This window comes from Thunnus albacares, chromosome 8 (genome assembly GCF_914725855.1).
Source record: "Thunnus albacares chromosome 8, fThuAlb1.1, whole genome shotgun sequence".
In the NCBI taxonomy this organism is placed as follows: domain Eukaryota; kingdom Metazoa; phylum Chordata; class Actinopteri; order Scombriformes; family Scombridae; genus Thunnus; species Thunnus albacares.
This window is the reverse complement of record NC_058113.1, coordinates 17,926,591-17,948,218: the sequence shown is the minus strand read 5'-3', so window position 1 is coordinate 17,948,218 and position 21,628 is coordinate 17,926,591. Positions and strand designations below refer to the sequence as shown.

General features: G+C 39.6%; 1 protein-coding gene and 1 long non-coding RNA gene across 3 annotated transcripts in view; one reads left to right on the top strand and one right to left on the bottom strand.

Moving 5' to 3' along the window:
• Positions 1-1,598: 1,598 nt before the first annotated feature.
• dgat1b (diacylglycerol O-acyltransferase 1b) overlaps positions 1,599-21,628 on the top strand; it is a 37,283-nt gene continuing 17,253 nt past the window's right edge. The window contains exons 1-3 of one of the 2 annotated variants that reach the window (XM_044359878.1): positions 1,599-1,806; positions 16,945-17,191; positions 19,721-19,808. In XM_044359878.1, coding sequence (XP_044215813.1) covers positions 16,947-17,191; positions 19,721-19,808 — 333 coding nt within the window. In that variant the 5' untranslated portion in view covers positions 1,599-1,806; positions 16,945-16,946. Of the gene's footprint in view, positions 1,807-16,709; positions 17,192-19,720; positions 19,809-21,628 lie in introns of those variants that run through there. The other variant, XM_044359877.1, reaches the window with a different exon arrangement.
• On the bottom strand, positions 7,168-20,118 carry LOC122987843. The gene is made up of 4 exons (XR_006404628.1): positions 20,019-20,118; positions 19,713-19,805; positions 18,376-18,569; positions 7,168-7,882 (listed from the first exon to the last, which is right to left on the bottom strand). It is a non-coding gene; the product is annotated as an uncharacterized LOC122987843 (long non-coding RNA).

The following is a 21,628-nucleotide window of genomic DNA, read 5'->3' as shown; positions in this document are numbered from 1 at the left end:
TTTTCATTTGTTGATGCAAACTTGTTGAATATACATCTATTTATCGTAGAGGTGAGCAGTTTTAGAAATACACAGTATGTTTAGCGTAACGATACTTTCTTCATTAGAATATCCATTTTCCTATGTGTCAAAAATGCTTCTTATCTGGAAAACATGACTATTAATGGTGGACATCAATGGCGAGGCATATCTGAGGGTGTCAGTTTGAGCACTGGGAAACTGTAATGACAGAATGAAAGATTAATCGATAATTGAAATAATTTAGTTGCAGCCCTACCCAAGTTTCATCAGCATCAGACTGACATTGTCAGAGATATGGCAGCGAACAAATGCATGAACAAACGGAGACAGTAACACCCTCAACCCCCACAGTTGTATAGGCACTGACCGCTTAAGTACTTGAACTGTGCCAACATCACAGACTCATATTGGTGGATAAAGCTGTCCTACACCCGTTCATTAACTTCATGACCACTAACTCACTGTATGGATAATAGGAGAGTCACAATATATCCACCCCCTTGACTGCATCAGGAGAGAACATTGGATAGTGATGTGATTTATCAGCAGCCGGCGAGAGGGCAGACAACAACTGAAGATCTGGTTCAATTAATTTGAGTCTGCAGTCAGTGTGTAATTACAAAAGAGCTGAGTGTGGACAAATCATTGAATTGGGGTGAATTACATCAGAATTGTTCGAGTAAATGCTTCAAAGTCCTCTAAGGACAAGACACATGCCTTAAAACTGTGTTTATTCCAACATACAATTGTGTCAGTGCACACACACACACTGTATGTCCTTCTGCATTCATACTGTATGTCTACACAACAGTGCGTGTATGTGTGTGTGTGAAATAATGAGCTGGAGATAAAACATAATTATATGCCGAAATCTCAGCACTTCAATTTATTCCTCCATTATGGCTAGAGAGTTCAACACAGTGCAGAGAGAAAAAAGCCTTTGATTACGAAGCTGTTAAAAACTAGAACACAATGTAAACAACAGCAGACCGCCACACTGAACTTGTACGTTCTTTCATCAAAAACAGAATTGATCCTAGATTTGCATACAAAGACATTTGGCAACAAAATGCTTGGAATGTGCAAATGTTTGAGGCATTTGTTTGAAGACTGCAGTGTTGCAGTTTTTTTTTGCTTTCACAAAATGAGGTTGATAATGTCAGACGAGCTGCAGAGTCAGAGAAAGGCTGTGATAAAATGCTTCATAACCCTGTGACTCAAGGACACCTATCCTCTCTTCCTGTTACCCTTCAAATCTCAATCTTTGCCCACCTTTTCCATTTCCAACAGTTTACCCTTGAGCACCCTCTAAGGTATGAAAACAGTTGTATTAGTATCTTATTTTGCCGTCACAGAAGACCAGACTGTGTTGAAGATAAAGGAGGGAGACAAAAGTTGAAGTTAAAGCATGAGCATTGCAGCCTCTTATTTTTTTGAAACTGCAAGATTTCAGGAAATTAAACCGTTTCCACTACATGGTACTGACTTGGCTCGACTCTACTCTACGGGCTTTTGGTACCAGTCAGGTACTTTTCTGGATTTCATTTTCCACTGCAGATAGTACCTCCTCAATGTAGCTGGTCATCATGGCAACACAGCATGAAACTGCTGTGACAACATCTTCAACACAACACACACAGGAACAACGGAGGATATTTGTTTGTCACAGCAAGGAGACAAATTTTGTTTCAGAAGAGGCTGAAGGCAGCAAGACACAAGACTGCTGAAAAAAACAAGAGAGTTTGGGAAATCCTACATCAGCGCTCAGATGACAGGACAACTCTGGTAAGCTAACCTGGTAGCTAATGTTAGCATATTTGTTTAGGGTCAAGGTCACTATATACTAATTAAATCCAGTGTTACAAAATATTTAATGAACTTTAGCTACCACTATTATGTATTAAAATGTCCATGCTGTTTATGTGTATTTCATATCTTCACCCTTTGCAAAGTCGCTGCTGCAGACTGTCTGTGTGTTCAACTGAGCTACTGAGTGGTGGGATGTGATTGTTCCCAGTTTCACTAGCCACTAGCCCTCAATGGGTGCAGAATGTCCCAAGAAACATTTATCTACCTCTGCAACAAACTGCATCCAGTGATGGAGAGACAAGACACAAACTTCTGCGGATATGTATCTCTAAAGAAGACATCGGCCATTGCACTGTGGAAGCTTGCAACCAGCTCAAAGTACAGAAGTGTTGGCTATCTTTTTGGAGTAAGCATAACAGCTGTGTGCCAGTGTGTGCAACAGTTCAGTGCTGCTGTAAAGATGTTGTTAGTACCGGAACAAATTTGTTTCCCAGATTAGGAGAAGTTTGAAGAAATGGCTGCCTACACTGAGTATCACTGCGACTATTTCAACTGTAAAGGCTGGCACTCCATCATCCTTTAAGGTGTTGTAGATGGAAAGGGACTTTTCTGGAATGTGTTTGCAGGACTGCCTGGGAGCTTCAATGATGCTCAGGTTTTCAGACTGTCCACTTTGTGGGAGTTGGCCAGTTGTGGCAACCACTTTCCAGCTTACACCAGGAACATTGGTGGAGTCAATGTTGGCTACTACATCCTAGGAGACTCTGCCCATCCCTTGCAGAACTGGCTCTTAAAACCATGCAGAGCATTGTTAGTAATTGAAAATGCTTTTTGTAGACTGAAGGGAAAGGTGGCAATACCTCATGAAAAGAAATGACTGTGATGTCAAACTGGTGAAACCTATGGTGCTGACCAGTGGTGGCTGGTGACTCAAAAAATTGGGGAGGACAGGAGGAAAACCAACATGGAATCTAACAACACACCGCATCAAACTATATCATTGTCCCCCACCTGATGAAATCCGAGGGGTGGGGGGCAATTTTATATGCCAATAAAACAATTTGCTTTCAAAAACAAAAACCCCTGAGTGGTGAAAAGGCTGCTTCTTTAAATACATTTAGCATATAGCCTACATAATGTCTCTAAACAACGAAGTGCTCATTTTAGCCATGGAGTGGTTCAAATGTGTCATTTTACCAACAAAGTGAAATTCAAATTTATAGTACTGTTCTATTGTGACAAGAAATTTATGTTCTCATTAAAAACAGACAAAATATCACATGATTTACACGTGTTTCCTATGTACTTTCTTAGAATACAGAAATATATAAAGTAGCACAAAGCTTATAATGTGATACAGGTTCAGATCAGTGCTGAATACAAGAAAGATTGAACACTAAAAACATTCACAGATCTAAAAGTGTAGGTTCACATCAAAGAGTATTAATGCATGTATCAAATAGATGACTTACACACTCTTATCTATATGTACGATATACAAAATATAGGCCTAGTCTACAAAGCTGACATGTTAACACTATGGGGTGCCCATGGTCTTAAATGAAAACAACATTTAAAATGTCCAATGTTTAAATAAAATGAAATAAAATATATAAAATATTCAATGCTCAGTTATTGCAATATGAGGCATGAGACCTTCCTCTTTTAAACAGTGAATGAAACAGCTTCTGTCCACATCATCAAGACTTGATGATAACAAACATTCAGTTAAACGTCACTTAGCAGCTAGATGCTAATTAGCTGCTCAGCTGCAGCACATTAAACAGCAGGAAAACATAACTCAAATGTCACATCGGACCCGTTAAATGCTGGTTTGATCGTTGCTCCTCAAAATCCCTGTGAGCGACACACTATCTGTCCATGACTTGTACTTACAGCAGTTTGTTTACTTTGTCTTAAATAAGACATTAAATTTTGCAATTAATCCACAGTTCATATGCCTCCAAACCGTGGGGGGCGATTGTACGGATCACGGATCAACTACAATCAGTTACACCACTAGTTAACACTTGTTATTCTGGTTACTTTAAGCTTATTACTCAATATACGGCTCAGCTTAAAACGAACTAAAGAAACTGTCAGAAGCAAGCAGCCAGACCTCCTGCACACTAACCATACAACATCAACAGGTGACAATCACTCAATTAAAAACGAATGAATGAATGAGTCCAGACAGCTCACTGTAACTTCAACAAGCAAACTAACGTTACCCACAACACATTATATGATCTCTGCTGCATTCTTGTTAAGGAGATAAAAAACACAAAAAAGCCACACAGAGACATTTAACCATCAGAGATAAAATTAGCGACCAAAGAGACACAGAGAGAGAAGCTGTATCTGACTCACGTTATCTGACGTCTTCTTCTTTCTATCATGGAGATGAAGTATTCATGTCATAACGTCCATTTGTAGCTGTTGGTCATCTTGATTGTTAGTTGATATCGATATCGATGTCAATATTGCATTCTGGTTGTTGATTGGTAAGGGAGGACGTCCTCCCTTGGAGCGTCATTTTACGTGTCATGGCCAATCACAGATTAGCATGAAAAAAAATGAAATACAGAAAGTCCAATGTAAGAGATCCCACCCTGCGGAGGTCAGCAGGCACCCGTCCTCCTCTGTCCCCCACTGCACCTCCACCAATTGCGCCCCCACCACCACTTCACACACTGCTCTTTCTCCTCCTGCCCTAAAGGTGTCGCTGTTGAAGCATTTTAAATAGAATTTCAGCAATGGATTTTTTCCAAAGAAGAGAGAAAAAATACTTTATAAATACTGAGATTTGGTAATGGTTTATTTCAACCAAATATTCTTTTTTATATTTTGATCTCCCTTTTGCCTCTCAAAAAATAGAGGAGGATCAACCTCCTCTGCCTCTATGGACCAGCCTCCACTGGTGCTGACTTGTTGTGCTCTGCATAACCTTTGCGAGAGTCATGGAGAGGCCTATGACAATGAGTGGGATCCACCTGCAGCAGCAGAGCCTGTGGTGGCACTGTCACAGGGTGTAGAGCAGGAGAGCAGGGATGTACGAGAGGGTCTGATGTACTACTTGAATACTTAAATATTAATTTTGTCTTTCTTGTCATTTGTATTGAACATCTATCGTAAATTATATTGAACATAAATAAATCTTTTGTACTATCTTACAGGGGTAGGGGAGATAATCAATTTTCTCTTGAAATATTATGTCTCGATGCAGAAAGTTCAGTAATCAGAAATTTAAAACTGATGTAATAGATATAAAACATGTTAGTCTTGACCTGAGTTTGCTGAGCAACTGAAGATGGATACAATCCGACTGGCACCCTCTGGCTTTAAAGCCAGGGCAAAGGAAAAGGCGAAGCGAATCACAAACTCGATTACAACTTTTATTGCCAAGGATTTGCCCCCCTACTCAGTCAATGGGAACCAGGGCTTTCGTGCTATGTTGCACACTTTGGAGCCAAGCTACACCATCCCATCTCAACAGTTTTTTACTGACACAGCGATACCCACACTCTACAACAAAACCAAAACTAAAGTCTTGGAATCACTGAAGAAAGTAGGTAGGATAGCAGTAACATGTGATGCATGGACATCCATTGCCACAGAATCGTATGTCACCATACCTGTGCACTTTATCCCCAATGACTGGCAGCTAGTGTCTAATGTGCTAATGAGCAATGCTTGAGAGCCACACAGGTGCAAATGTGGCTGAGCTGTTACACAATGTCGCAGAGGAATGGCAGTTCACTACCAAAGACTAAGTTTTAGTGACTGATAATGCTTCCAACATGGTCATTACTTCTCAACTGGGTAAATTCCTGCTTTTGAGATGTTATGCCCACATGCTAAACCTGGCTTCTCAGTGAGCACTCAAGTTGCCCAGTGTATCAAGGCTACTGGGGAGGGTCAGATTTATTACTGTATTTTTTGAACCCCAGCACCACTGCAAAATACCAGCTTGAGGAGAAGCAGAAGCTACTTGGTCTATCATGTCACAAACTGAAAACAGACGTCAGCTGCAGGTGGAACAGTGCTTATGAGGTGGTTGACAGGTTTCTGGGGCAACAACCTGTGATCTGCACCACCTTACTCAGGTGAGGAGATTTGAGGCTGGCCTCTGAACTCTCAGTGAAGCAGATGTCTCAAATGTAGAGGATGTTATTAAAGGCCTAAAGCCAATGAAAGATGCCACTACTCTCATGTCAGAGGAGGGCCGCTGCACCATGTGTTTGGTTGCTCCATTGCATGCTCAACTCATCCAGGACCCAAAGGACAGTACTGAAGAGTTGTCAATGGTCCGGGAGATAAAGCAGGCCATCAATGGGGACCTCAGCAAGAGATACACCAATGAACAGGAGAGAAACACTCGTCGCACAGCCTCTGCTCATGACCCGCGTTTCAAGGGACTGCCTCTCCTTTCTGAGGAGGAGAGAGTTGGGATGTATAGAAGAGTGATTGCTGAGGCAGCATCACTAGTGGTAATATCTGCCATTTTATTTTATGTAAAAACTAATGTAAAACATGTAAAATGTCACTCTGGGTTTAAGACATTTATTTAACTTATCCAATTGACAAATTAACACATTTGTTAATAAATTTGTCTCTCTTTGAGGACCCTCTTAGCTGGTGGAGTAAGAATGAGGGGATGTTTCCTCTGATTTCCAAGTTGGCCAAGAGATACTTGTGTATTCCAGGCACCAGTGCCTGCTCTGCAGAGAGAGAGTCTTCTTTACTGCAGGGGATATAGTAACTGCACAGCGGAGCACACTTGCACCGGAGCATGTAGACCAGCTCCTGTTCTCACACAAGAACTTATACATTCATTCCAGCACTCACTAGCTAAGCACATTTGCTATGTTGCACTTCCATGCATTATCATAATTTCATTGTGGCCTATTATTTGTAGTTTCTCCATTATTTATTGTTTTACCACATATTCCACAAGCATTATTTTTGTATGAGAGCTGCTGGTACAGAATTCTATATTGTTTTTGTATGAAAGCTGTTTTTGATTATGGTGTACAGCAAAATGTTTTTGTGAATAAGGGCAGCTTTTTATGTTATCAGGTGATTCAGAACATGCTGAAGTCTGTTAATTTACTACAGAGATGCTGCTACAGGCAGACTTTTGCTTCTTTTCTTGTTGCTTCTTTGCAGTGCTGGGAAATATGTTGGCAAATGTAACCTTCCACTTGACACGTCTTCCATTTGTTGTATTAATAAAAGATTATAGAAGTAAATTAATCTGTTTATTTTAATTATGGATCATTACAAATACACTTTGTTTTAAAAGTAGCAAGTAGTCACACAGTGAGAAAAAATAAATCATGTCTAGAAAATTTTAATGCATCAAGATACATCAATAATCGTTTTATCATCGCATCGTAGCCCTCTGAATCGGAATCAAATCAAATCGTGAGGTACCTCGAGATTCCCACCCCTACTATCTTACCACCTATAAATGTCCCCCTTTTTTTTGTCAAACTTTTTTTTTAAAGGTTGTCAGGAATCCTTTGAAATAGGAAACCATGATAAAAATGCATGTGTTACAAGTAACAAAACAGTTTATTTAACAAACAAATGTGCAAATAAAAAAGCAAACTATATACATAAATAGAACAATTTAAATGTTCAAATGCAAACAAATCAGTGCAACACAGCTAACTATGTACATAAGTTTAAATGTAGTGCAAATACAAATGAGTGCAAAGTACAAACTATAGACAAAATGGGTCTAGTCCAGGGGCGGAGGAACCAGGTCACGCCAGCCACTCAACGCCTGCACAAGTTGGCTCAGTGTACCAAGGAAGGCTTGCAATTTCAGCATTCTCCTCCCTATTCAAGACCGTTTCCAGCTCCCGTGCTCGCACCGCATCATCAATGGCCATCTGGAAATACACACGCTGTGCCCGGTTCAGCTCCTACTGTGCCGGGTTCAGCTCCTGCTCTACCAGGTTCGACTCCTGCTGCTCCACATCTGTCGCCTGCATCTCCCTCAGGACAGTCAACTGCTCCTTTTGCCGTTCCTGTTTCCTCATGCCTGGACAATAATAAAGAAAAAACAAAGGTGGTTAACCAAAGCATGCTTATCAATTATTTGATATTGATTGTATTGGTAAATACCTCAATTTGGAGCTTGAGACAATTCACTTTTCAATCAAAGCATTGTTATGCAAGTATATTATGTTCAATTACCACAGGTTCTTAATATTAGTGCAGAAAATAGATTCACAGACTACAGGCTTGAAGAATTGAAGCTTTTCCTCCTTTTATATTAACTGCATTTGAGTTTGGTCTGAGAACAACCAATGTACCATTGAGAAATGATGATGTATGATGTTGTTATCTCAATATCAATCCAGACAACTCTAAGTATAAGTACATAATCATATTATATAATAATCTGGTGTACACAATTATATCTGACGGTATCATTATACTCTTACATATACTATACTTTGCTGATTTGCTGCTACTGATCACGCCACTATGTCACTTTGTTTGAGATGGTATTTTTGCATTATTAGTTCAAGTACAACACTAGTTGTGGGTACTGTATGTGTACCGCTATTGTCTGTAATTTGTTCGTCTGTAGTTTCGTAAAAGTAAAATAGTACACTTCCAGGCATTTTGCCATGCCTACCTGTGACGCTGCTGCTGGTACCAATGGGGCATCATTGCTAAAGGGGCCTACGTCCATGTATAGCACCCATCCGGTCAAACCATTTCCAACTCTTTCTGTTTCAAACCACTCTGGCCGTTGTGGTCATTGATACATCTGTAATCACTTTTAATTTTTTTTACTTTTCCCAACACTGTTGGAATGACCTTTGGCAGCCCTGTGTGGCCTATAGTTCAGAGACTTCTTAGGAGACCCTCTCATTACGATCCTTCCATTGGCATCCAAACAGAGGATGCAGCCGCTATGGTAGTTTGGCTATTTTAAAATGGCGGATTTGTGCAGGATGTCCTGTGTTGCACAAGTGATGATTCTAGTGACGATTCTCTTTGACCAATCAGTTGTCTGCAGTGTTTTCACGTCACCTTTTAGTATTGTCTCAGCTCGCTTGGAATCTCGACAAAGTGATACCAAAAAAGTACCAGGTACTCTCCACGTCTTCTGCTCATGGCAAACCAAAAAAGAACGGTTCCAAGCGAGTAGAGTTGAGTCGAGTCGAGCTGTACCATGTGGTGGAAAAGCGGCTTTAGAGGCTTCAGATAATCTGAGTTTTAATATGGATGTCACCAACTGACAAATTAGCATCTTGCGTTTAATTTTGCAATGCTAATGAGTGTTGATTTTACAGTGACAATTATATTGAGGTTGACAAGTTGATTGAGTGTTGTTTGTTCCCTTAGTTGTTATGTACTGTAGCCCAGGAGCAAATGTTCAAAACTAGATGAAGGGCTTAAACTAACTCTGATGGGTGTTTACACTTACATTAACCCCATATACAGAGTGAATGCTATACATTTTCTATGTTTCATCACTAAATATGATTATGCTGCACTTCAAATGATGAGTTGGTGATGTGCATATCACACTGACTTAAGTTGATTTTCTCCCCTGGCCTCAAACTTCTTGAAACCTCAAAAGCATATTTTGACATTTTGAATTTGAGTCTGATTTCCATCACCACACACTTGTCACATTATGGGGGAAAAAGTATTTTAAACCGTCTAGCTACAGTAGAAACAGCACATTTCCTGCAGCATATCCCTATTTATTTGTTTCTCATTATGAACTCTAACAAGCTTTTTTCAGAATAACTAAATATAAAATGTAGATAATTCATCAATCAGTGTTTTAATTGTGTATATTAACATTACCTTTAGGGGCACTGATTTTGAGGTTTTCCATGAAATGAATGTGAGTGACTCACAGCTGTTCACAGCTGTGAGAAAATTAAAAAAACATCTTCTGGGGTGAAATACACGTAAATCATGTTGCAATTATGGACGGAAAATGTAAAAAAAAAAAAAAAAAAAGAAAAGAAAAGAAACTGTTGCTTTTTGTTTGGAGTTTTGTGTGTGCTTTGGAAGACGTTATGACAACATAATGTGACATCCCATTTGGAAATTCATGAATATGAAATAACAAGTGCAAAGTGTCACCTCCAGCAGATCAGCATATTGCCATATTTCCAGGTAGTGTGTGTGTGTTCATTCACAATAGTAGAATGACTAATGCTGCCACACACACGATCAGGCTGTGTTGCATATTGGCTGTATAAAATCCAAATAATGTGAATTGTAATTTTTAGTACTAAGATATTCATATACATACAGTATATGTCGAAAGGTTTTTATATGGCTGCAGTACAGTTTTTGCTAATTAAATATATACTGTAAATTTAAACACAAAGGGCCTCTTTACATAATCAAAATCCTCGAAGTCTGTACCAGACTTTGCAAATTGAGACTTCGGCATTGGCTAACATAAAGTAGAGCTGTTGGACAGATATTTTAGAAGCAGTACAAAACAAATCCAATTACCATCGCACTAAATTGGTTCTTGCAAGCAAAATCTTTAGACAATTAAAAAAATATTCAAAAGTACAAAGCCTGATTGTGTTTTCATTTTGGTATGGCCAAAAGCAAACAAGTTTCCAAGTCCACACTGCATGGAAGTTTAAATACCTCTCCAGTGAAACCACATGTAGTGAAATTCTTTTAGGCAGGGAGGCCACCTATTTGACGGTAGGTGAAGCTGAACTGAAGCTACAAATAAAAACACAGATAAAATGCTTCTCCATTTAGTCTCATACAAAATCATTTCCATCCCACATCACACACCTCATATAACAAGCGCTGAATGACATTTCCCCGGGCCAACTGTTAAACATGGTCTGCTTCATGCACACACACACACACACACGCACATACATACACACACACACAGATAAAGATGTATACGAAAACACATGCCATCTCATCCATCTAAGCTTACTCTCTCTGGCTAACTCCCACTTATGCCCTTTTAATATTCTAAAGCAAAGTCAAACTGTTTTATTTCCAAAGCACATCACAACAGTTGTAAACTGCTCTGATTGTAACCTTCTACATGACATAATTATCTTTGAGTTCAAATTCAATTTTTCAAGTTCAAGTCCTTCAGAAAGCGGCCTTTGTAGCCAGCCAGCATTGCATCATCCTTTTCCTTCATGTTACATGTTTCATGAAAAACCAACATTATGGTTATTTTATTAAAATCATTGTGGAAAAAAATGATTGTGATGAGAGGCTGACAGTGTGTTTAACCAAGAGCTGTTTTTTTTTCCCAAAGTGCTGTTTAAGGTATTTTTGCAATATGTTTGTCCAAACCTCTATAGATAGATATCTAGATATCTAGATATCAAACAGATATCTGCATATAAATGCAGAATCTGTACACAATGGGACAAGATTTTGGTGCCAGAAGCCTTCTGGTTTCTGTTTGTAGTCCATTTGTAGTCTGAGTAGTACTGACCAATTAGTTTGAGTGGGTATACAGTCCGTGTGGAGAACAAAAGAGGCAGAACACATTGGACAGAACCCATTGGCTATCACCTGACGATGATTTCACTTTTTATTAGCATTTTTTAATTCATCTGCATTCATATACATATATCTGTCTATACAAATTAGCCAAAATGTTGTCTGGACCATCTCAAGTTGCTAATTGGACTGTAAACAACAACCAGCACACGGAAGAGGAAGTCTTGGCCCGGATATCCGTTATCCGGATGTCTGCTGGCTACACCGGAAGCCCTGAAATATTGGCCGTTGCCCCCAGAGGCTAAATCGTGGTCAGACAGATAGCCAATGGGTTCTGAGATTGTGTTTGTCCAAATCCAATAAACACCAAACTGCTGAAGCTGACTAGAAAGCAGAAAAGTTATTGACTGGCCGTGAGGCTCTGATGCAAATGAGGTGTTGTTCTGAATAACCTGATTGCACAAAACGCAAAGGCTGTCCTCAGGCTACAAAATGTCCTTTCAATCATTTGTAAACTAGTGAACAATCTGTTACTGCTGTATGATTATGATATAATTTCATACTAAGTCAAATACAACAGCAAAAATATCCTCAGATGATGATTGGGAGAAAAAGAAATTGCACTTCAACACTTTCAGCAAACAGGTGACACTATTGAATGACAGCCATCAAAAAAACAATTATTATAGATGATGAACTTGTTAGTCTGAGTCACCGTGCTCTCTTTCCCACAATAATTATGCTATATACTGTGTACTACAAAAAGACGAAAAGGTCACTTTTTAGACATGACAGAAGGATTTCCAGAGTGTGATTCAGCAAGGAAGGAAACCTTAAAGAATAAGCTTTCAGATATATCACAACACAGGAAACAACTCTGCTATTCTGACTATCATAGGACAGTTATTCTACCATTAAAAAGTCAAGAGAGGTAAAGGCCTGTGGATGAGTGGTGCTATTTTTTTCCTCAGGAAAGGATGAGATAAGAGCCCAGTAATACAGCATGCTGCATTGGCCAGAACACTAACATGGACCATGATCTGGTCATATGAGGGTGCAGCTCCAAGTGGCAACTACCACAGTTTGAGGCTGAAGCCAATGCAAAAATACCTTAAAGGGATAGTTCAGATTTTTGAAGTGGGTTTGTATGAGGTAGTCATCCATAGTCAGTGTATTACCTGCACTATCCCTTTAAAGTGCTGCTAGTTGCTTGCTCCAAAAAATCCCTGGCTCCTATTGACTCCTATGCAAAAAGCGTCAACTCTAAATACTAATTCAATCATTTTTTTCAATAAGTTTATGGTCTCAATTATTATATTCAGGCCCTCTAATAAGTGTGCAGGTGGTCATTTTGTTAATGACTACTCCATCAATAAGATTTTTAGACTCATAGTAGGCTTTGATGTCTGCCATGTGAACGTTAATTGACAGCTGTTTGCTCACCTGCTGCTCTGGGACTCACACTGAGCTGGACTACTGTCACAATATTTTGGTAAGTTTAATGATTATGATGCACCACTCAGTGTTCGCTTTGGTCCAAGGTAAAGAGGCGTGTTTCCAGAGCATGAAAGGCACTCTCTATGTGTAGGGTCCTGGCTCCAAACGGAAAAGAGGGCGCCAAACATAAGCAGTAATTCTGGGCTTCAAACCAGCTCTAATGCAAACAGATAGGTGATGTCACACCTTGCTACGTCCATCTTTATATACAGTCTGGTGCAGCTCTGCTTGCAGCTGTATGATCCACTGGTTGAGTTTTCAGTTTGATACAAGCAGCCACATGCCGCAGATCTATTTCAAGGTTCTCGACAAGAGGAAGTGTGGTATCATTTATTCTTCCATCCACTCTTTTCACATTCTCTTCCTGATTCCAGTCATCTAAGAGGCAGTCCACCTCTCTCTCTCATCCTTTCACTTCCTCAGACCCATGGAGATGGATAGACAGCGTGTGCAAGAGTCCTTGGCTGAACTGTAAAAGTGCTGATGTGGCGCCAAGCCCTCTAACAGCGTGATGACGCCTCTATCTGTCTCTCCACGATGCACTCTCCCTCACACGAACACAGGTGCATATGCAGATTGGTGCTTGCACAAAAACATGCACACTCACATATAAACGTGAGGCTGAACATACACACAGAGGCATGAGAGCTTGCATGCTTGCATACAGTATCTGCACACAGATTTATGTGCTTGCACACGCAAATGCACATGAATAGGCACAAGTGTGTGCACAAATACACATTAACAGGCGAACACATTCCCTTCTATCACTGTCTGCCTATCTAGTGACACCTTTATCACACCATCCACTCTCCTATATAATCAGCATCAGTCTCTTTTGACCACACTCCTACCTATCACCGCTACAAACACACAAGCTCTCTCTCTCTCTCTCTCTCTCTCTCTCTCACACACACACACACACAGGTCAGCTGAGTGATGTTGGAGTGTGTATTTCTCTTCTGCTTGTGTTAAAGTGAGTCATCTATCCTTCCACAGCTTCATTACAACCTACAAGGGCAAACACTATCTCTCGCTCCCTCTGCCTCTCCAGAGAGAGAGAGAGAGAGAGAGAGAGAGAGAGAGAGAGAGAGAGAGAGAGAGAGAGACAGTAGATACAAAGTGAGATCCCTCTCTCTTTCTACCCCCACCCCCCATCTTTTTCTTTCTCTCTTGTTCCTTTGTCTCTATATTTATCACCTTATATCTGTGTTTTCAATCACACAGTCTTTCTCTCCTCCTCTCCCACCTAGCCTTGAGCAAGTGCCAGGATGGTTAAGCAGCTTGATGTAAACATTTTAACCCACTGAAAGATGCAGAACAGAAGAGAATACATACATACAATGATATTTTAGACAATAGTGTGCAGTTTGGGGAAGACAATTTGCTGTTTCAAAGTGAGTGTTCCTGTGCACAAAGTGAGGTCCATAAAAAGATTGTTTTTCAAGTTTGGTGAGGAAGAACTTGACTGGCCTGCTAGAAACCCAGACCTAAAAGCAACTGTGAGGGTCCAAAATCTTGTGGAGAGCCTTCCCAGAAACGTAGAGGCTGTTATAGCAGCATATTAATGCAGATGTGTTTAGAATGAAATGTTCAACAGTCACATATAGGTATAATATCTAGATGTCCACATACTTTTGGCTACATAGTGTAAATAGACACATGAAGAAATACAAGGTAAAAATATGTAATTTATAGCTCATGTTTCTATAGCGAGCCAGAGACACAGACACATATGAAGAGAGACATTTGTTGTGTTCCCACCTGCAGCTAAAGGCTCAGAGACAGAGCGCTTTTTGAGGCCCTACAGAAAGCATGAATAATGCATGGCTAAAACCTCGTATTCTCTAAATTTTAAATGGCTGTTATCAAAAATAACCAGATCTGTGGAGCATTAGGAGGCTCGCACGCAACAGTGGCCTCTATGCTATAGCATTGGGCCAAAGTTTAACTTAGATTCATATTTTTCTAACTTTCTGGCCCACATAACCTTCCTGACTGCTCATCAAGACATGAAAAAACTTCTGACACTTATGTATTTATTGCATTTTGTCATCATAATAATAAATGTTTTGTCTCATCACCAGGGCATGAGGCAGATAATGTTTGTGAGATGCTCAAGTTTTTACACTTTAGGCACACTTTAGGCTTTTCAGCTAAGATGCTCAAATAAGATACAAAACAATGGCCTGACTGACCAAAAGGCAGAAACAGGATTTAAGCCTTGGACTCCCTCTACTGGTTCATAGAGCAGGCTGATAGAAAAGGCTGTGGATATTACTGCACTGTCGTGGCTGAGACATCTTTTCAGTGGAATCACACTGCACAGCCTCCCTGAGGAAGATTATTATAAGTTGTTGGAAAAGAGACTCCAGACAAAATGCTGAATCTCTGAATGTAGGGGAGCAATGCAGACTTTGTCCCTTATAATCAGACAATGGACTAGCTTTTATATAATTTTAAAGTGTCCACAAAGAAGAAACTGTAAAAGAAGATGACAATCAAAAAGTAAAGTTGAGATGGAGCTTAATAAATTCACAAAAAGTTTCAAAGAAAGAAAAAGGGAAATGAAGTCCAGCTAGGTCTTTAAGAGTTAAAACAATTAGTCATAAGTTTGTTATTGATCCCTTTCCCAAGGTCTCTTATCCCAACAACTGCAGACAGGCTCATTACTCTTAAAGACAACCTTATAGACAGTAAGGACTGATAAAGCCGGATCAATGCCACTGATCAGCTCCCACCAAGGTATGGATAAGCACACAGAAGTGGAATAGACAGAAGGGACATTATAGTAATCCCTAAAATTGAACTGTTAAGGTCATTTGGCCATACAGTTGAAGGAAATCTGCATCTTTACCGAGACTAACAGTCCATATTAGTCACACTGGTGGCCCTGCAAAGCTTAGTACACACTGGAAAACTATAGATGGATAAACAATAGAAACTTTTCTTTTTTTTCTTTTTTTTTTAGCTGACAAAACAGTCTCACCTCAAGGTCCATTTAGTAGCTGTTCTAGAGTCCTCAATCAAATCACATCTTCATCAGCAGATAGAGTTTGCTCACTAACTTACTTTGAAACTCAGCTTTTAAACCAATATTGATGAGAAGTCCTTAAAGTGCTCTAAAGAAACTGGAAATTTGAACATCTACTATTTATGACAATTGAACAAACACCCTATGCTAATGAAGATTGTGCGATATAATCAAAAGCTCCAGAACTGCTATCGGACCTTGAGGAGAGATTGCTTTGTCAACTATTCTTTTCTATTCTGTAGGACTGCAACTGAAGATTGTTTTTATTATCAATTAATCTGCTGGTTACATTTCTCTATTAATTAACTGGTTGGTCTATAAAATGTCAAAAAATCATGAAAAATTCTGATCATGATATCCTCATCCCTCATGGAAACCACCGGTTTCATCTTTAACAACGTGTTGTATTTTAAAAGCTTGTTACACTATCCATTGTGTCAAAAAAATTAACTGAAAATTAACTAAAGCTGTCAAATAAATGTAGTGCAGTAGAAAGTACAATCTTTCCCTCTGAAATGTAGTGGAGTGGAAGTGTAAAGTAGCACAAAAAATGAAATACAAGTACCTCAAAATTGTACTTAAATACTGTACAGTACTTCAGTAAATGTACTCAGTTACTTTCCACCACTGCATATCCCTGAGCCAGGGAATTTCTGGTATTTGTGCTCCAAAATCATTTAATAGACTAATTAATAATAATTGCAGCTCTGTTTTACTCTATTCTAACCTGCTGGCATTCACCATGCATCAGCTGCATGCATTTCTGTTTTCTATTCTATTCTTGCATCCATACTAGTTCCACGTATGTCTTCATTGAGTAAACCTTCAGGGTCTGACTCACCTGTCGGTCACAGTTCACAACAGTCAGATTACAGTAATACTACGCTGCTTTCTCTGGATGTGGCGTCATGAAAACTGTACACTCCCTCCATGTCAACAGTGCGGAAATCTGAGCGTTGGGCGGATTGTTTAACCAGTTCACTTCCCCCTCATGCAGGCTATTACGCCTGTGTGACAGTAGCAACAGGCATGCAACTATCCCAAGTCAGCGGCTGAGGTGAAGTTTTGGATTCATATTTGTGTTTTTCTCTCAGTCATGATGGATAACTCGGACGCAGCCGGGGCCTCTACTCGCAGGAGAAGGGCTACGTCGGCGGCGGGGAGAGGTGCGTGTCTGCAGCCGATGAACGGGAGGTCTGCGGCGGTGTGTCAGAGCACAGTGACCGCTGACATTAACAGAGACAATGGCCTGAAAAAACGGGATCATTCTTTGGAGACAGCCCGGTCTAAAACAAAAAGGGAGAAAAAGAAACGCAGGAATGACGTTGGTGAAGGACTGAGGTGAGTTTCAAAACTTACCACGGTGTGGTTTCTCCAGTGGAAAGTTCAGGAATGTTTGTTTTGTCCAAATGCTATACCTTGACCCTCAAAAGGCGCAGGTTATATTTACATTAAGTTAGTGTTATCGTATTATTAAGCTAGTGTGGTAAACTACGTTAACTTGCTAGCTAGTTTAAATGTGCAGCAGACAGAGAGGGGTTGACAGCCAGGGTAATTTGGAGTCGTACCAAACAAACCTGTTGCTATTGTTTCTGTTGTCACCCATTCATTCTCATTTTGTGTCATACTTTTCACTACTGTATGATAGAGTAAGAAAAACTTCAGCACTTAACCTACATGGCTAGACCACGATTGTGTGTGTCTGTAATAAACTGTGCCTTGAGGGCTGATTTATTCAAGGGTGTTTCTAATGGGGGGGAGGGGGCACTGTGTATCTTACACTAAAACAATACAAATACATTGGTATTTTGCTATTGTGTCAAGGGAGACCAATTAAACCACCTGTTTGAAAAATTGCATCAATTTCAAATGTGAAAACTTCACTAATAGCGTGAACATTTTTTTCTTATAGAGTTGCAAAGTGGGAGCTGCCACTGGTTCCAGAAGTGTTTTTTCCCCAGTCTGTAGTCCCATTTCATTTATTTCTTTAAACGATATCCTCAGTATTCCTTAACATAGAAACACATGACAATCCTAGAAAATGTCACAATCGTGTAAGTTTATATTATGACCACCAGTTTCAATTACGAAATCATGTTTTGTCTGTGATTTTGACATGGGGCATGGTAGGTTGCTGCAGTAGTTGGTGTTACCAGTGTTTGGATATACACCAGTTACATTACTTACCCACAACCCTCACTGTTGTTTTTCTTTTATTTAATAGAAATAAAACCCATTTAGTTCATTTTCATGTATCAGCGCCCATGTTCATCAAATAAAAAACTAATTTGTAAAATACTAAGTGTGTTATAATACTTAGTTATGAACTGCAAGTGTCTGCTCTGTCTGTGGAGAGTGAGGAGAGAAAGAACGCTCCAGAGTTGACTTTATATTAATTATTGTTAACACTGTGCTACATTACAGAGAAATACAAAACTCCTTCAGAGTGAGAATGTCTGTCCTCCCTCCTGCTCTCTGCTGTAAACACACGTAGCTGTTAGCGAGCAGCTGCTCTTATGTCTCACCGGGTCTCGGTATTTGTTTTCAGCAGAAACTCGGTGTGTCTCTCTTCAGATGGCATGCGTTTTGCTCCGATTCTAGTTCTTAGCAGTGGTCATCTTTTGGCTCGTCCCCATGTCTGTGGGGGCCGCAGCCCAGCTGTACACAGGAGAGGACCCGCTGGTGATCCTGACCATCACCAGCCTCAAGCCTGCTGTCCCTAACTCGTAAATAAGAAGTAAGAAGAAGATAAGAAATAAGAAGATCTAAAGGTCTAAGGTTAAAAATAAAAGTAAGCACACTACAGATCTACTGGTGGACAACGGTGCCGCCATGAGTTTATTAACCGGCGGGAAAATTTCCTCACCATGGCATCCCTTGTGGACGGCTAAGAATACTACAATACCCATGAGCCTTGGTCACCACTACTATGGAGAATTAGAAGTGGTAATTAATTCAAAACGCTTCGTCTTTGAAATTATAAACAAGACGTGGCGCCATAGTTGCTGTATTCACTCAAAAGTGACCCAGAAATTAAAACTGAAGTGATTCACAACATTGTAATCTTTAGATTCAACCTGCTGTTAGCTGTGCACGTAACAGAATTGTAAGTTTTATGATTGGCTGTTTTTTACTGACATACACCCTGGGAGTTGTAGTTATAACTTCTACCTTAAATTATGTTGTACACAGTCTTGTACCTCCAACTTTTCGTCCTTTGTAATGATGATTTTACTCAGCGAGTTAGGCTGCATACCGATCCAAGCCATAGAAATGCTCAAACTGTGAGTCACGTAAGGTTGTCAATGGGAAAAATGAATGGGATTTTTACTTTCTGAACGAGGGTCACTCAAAATAGCTCCTCCCACTTTGTAACTCTATTTGAATTACTTGAACTTTCTGCTGTCACCATTGCAATTGTATTGCAGGGCATAGACAATTGTTTTTGCCAGTCTCAAGGACTGCAACTAACGATTAATTTTCTCGATTAATCAATAAGTTGTTTGGTTCATAAAAAGTCAGAAAATTGTGAAAAATGTTGATCACTGTTTTCTCAAAGCTCACGATGACTTCTTCAAATGTCTTGTTTTGTCCACAACCAAAAGATATTCAGTTTACTTTCATAGAAGCCTTAAAAAACAAGAAAATTTTCACATTTGAGAAGCTTGAATCAGAGAATTTGGACATTTTTTTCTTATAAATTGATTAAAAGCAATTTATCAATTATCTAAATAGTTGGCAATTAATTGATTAATCCTTGCAGCTCTACTGGTCTCCTCTTTTTAATAATATTCCTCATTTGTTGTGCAAAATAAACTTAACTAATCTTGATTGTTCCATCAAAACCATCCACTGTTTTTACCTCTCAAGCTGTCACAAAACCCAGGAGTCCCTGCTGAGTTCAGCCAGTGGTTACAACAACTACAGAGGAATTCTCAACTGGTGTGTGGTGATGCTGGTAAGACAAAAGAAAAAAAATTACTTACAAGCACACACACACACAAAACCAAGTTATTGGATACACAAGGATACAGTTGAAAACACATCTGTTTTGACTCTCCATCTACACTGAACATATATTGTTGACGACTGAAAAATGCCACAGGTAGCGGAGCAGCTGGATCCAAATGCAGAGACTAAGGCAGAATTACTGATTTCAGACTTTTACTTTGAGTTCAGCAGTCAGGTAACAGGATGGCATGAAACAAGCAACAAAGACAAGCTGGAACACCTCAAACATAGACAACGATCTAAACAACAACTAAGAGAACAGACAGGTATTTATACACAGGGACTAATCACAAAACAAGGCACAGCTGGGGTAAGCAGGGACCAGAATAAGGAGAGCGCATGATGATTGCGTAACAAGGTGATCGGGAGGGTGTGGCAGGCAAAACACAGGTCAAGGCTTTATGAGGCTAACACAGGACAGGTGAGCAGGGGAAAGCAGGCTGGGCAGGGCTACAGGAACACAAGAGGTTAGCAACTGACAAGAATAATACCAAAGCAAAGCAGAGATAAAATTAAAGAAAACCCTGGACTCAGAGGAAAAAACAATACCAAGCTCGAGCACTACACAAAGAAACACAAAAGGCACAAGCCGTTATCACAAACAACTTGTAACCCAGAGCACATTCAAAACACACACAATCCTCTTTATCACTGAGACAGACTACATGCTGTGTGAGTTCAGACCGGAGTGAAAACAAAGACAGACCAACCATTATAGGCAACCCGAATAATCATCATGCAAGATAGTGTTTTAAAGACACAACTCAAATCAACTTTCTCCCACTCAGTCCAGTCCAAACAAAAAGGGGAAAAAAGTCTGAGGGCCTCTGGAGGACTGGTGGAGAATGGCATCTAGGGACACAGAGTCAGACTGCAAACATAACCATAACAAAAACAGCTTTTGGAAGACACTCTCAAAGTTAGACGAATGTTTAAGTTTCTTCCTGTTGTTAGCTGTGTTAAGAAGCCAAGTTTCTTTTGCTTTTGACTCACTGATTTTTTGTTTTGTGTTTCAATGCAGCTGCAACCACACAATACATACATATATTTCTGTTGTCTGGCAACTTCAGTATTTTTGTGGTTCATGCTTTTTCTTCTTCTATCTATAGTTATTTTTCTTTTTTAGAAATATTCATTCATTATTAATGATGTTTTTTTCTCTAATACACCTTATCTACGGCTATGAGAAATATATCAATTACAGCTCCCACCCAGTTACAGATGCCTACAATCCAGCACACCACCCCACACTAAACTCCCATAACATGAGTCAGTCAAGTGTCTGACAAAATGCAAGTTGACTCAGGGGCTTCTCAACTGATGATTCGAATCATCAACGTTTAGGGGGCGGCCCTCATTAAAACATAAGATAAGGAACTGCAGAGAGAGTCAGAGAAAGATCTTATCCTGCTTAAACCAAACATCCAACCATTTGTTAAAGTTCTTTGTCTTTTTAGAAAACAATCTGACAGCACTTTTAAATATATTACTTAACAAAAATGAGATAATTTTCATGAAATCTCCAGTTAACACTGGCAGGTCCCTTCTTTGTCTGTATCTTTGTGCCTTCTTTTGTTCTACATTACATGTTTTATACAACATTACTCATTACTTCTATGGAAATCATGTAATTTACTATATTTTAGGCTTAAATTATTGCAGGTTAATACACTGTAATGCATGTGTATATAACACGTACACTTGTGTCATTCATTTAGATTTTCGTAAGAAAAAAAACGTGAAAACAAATCATCACTTGTGTAGCAT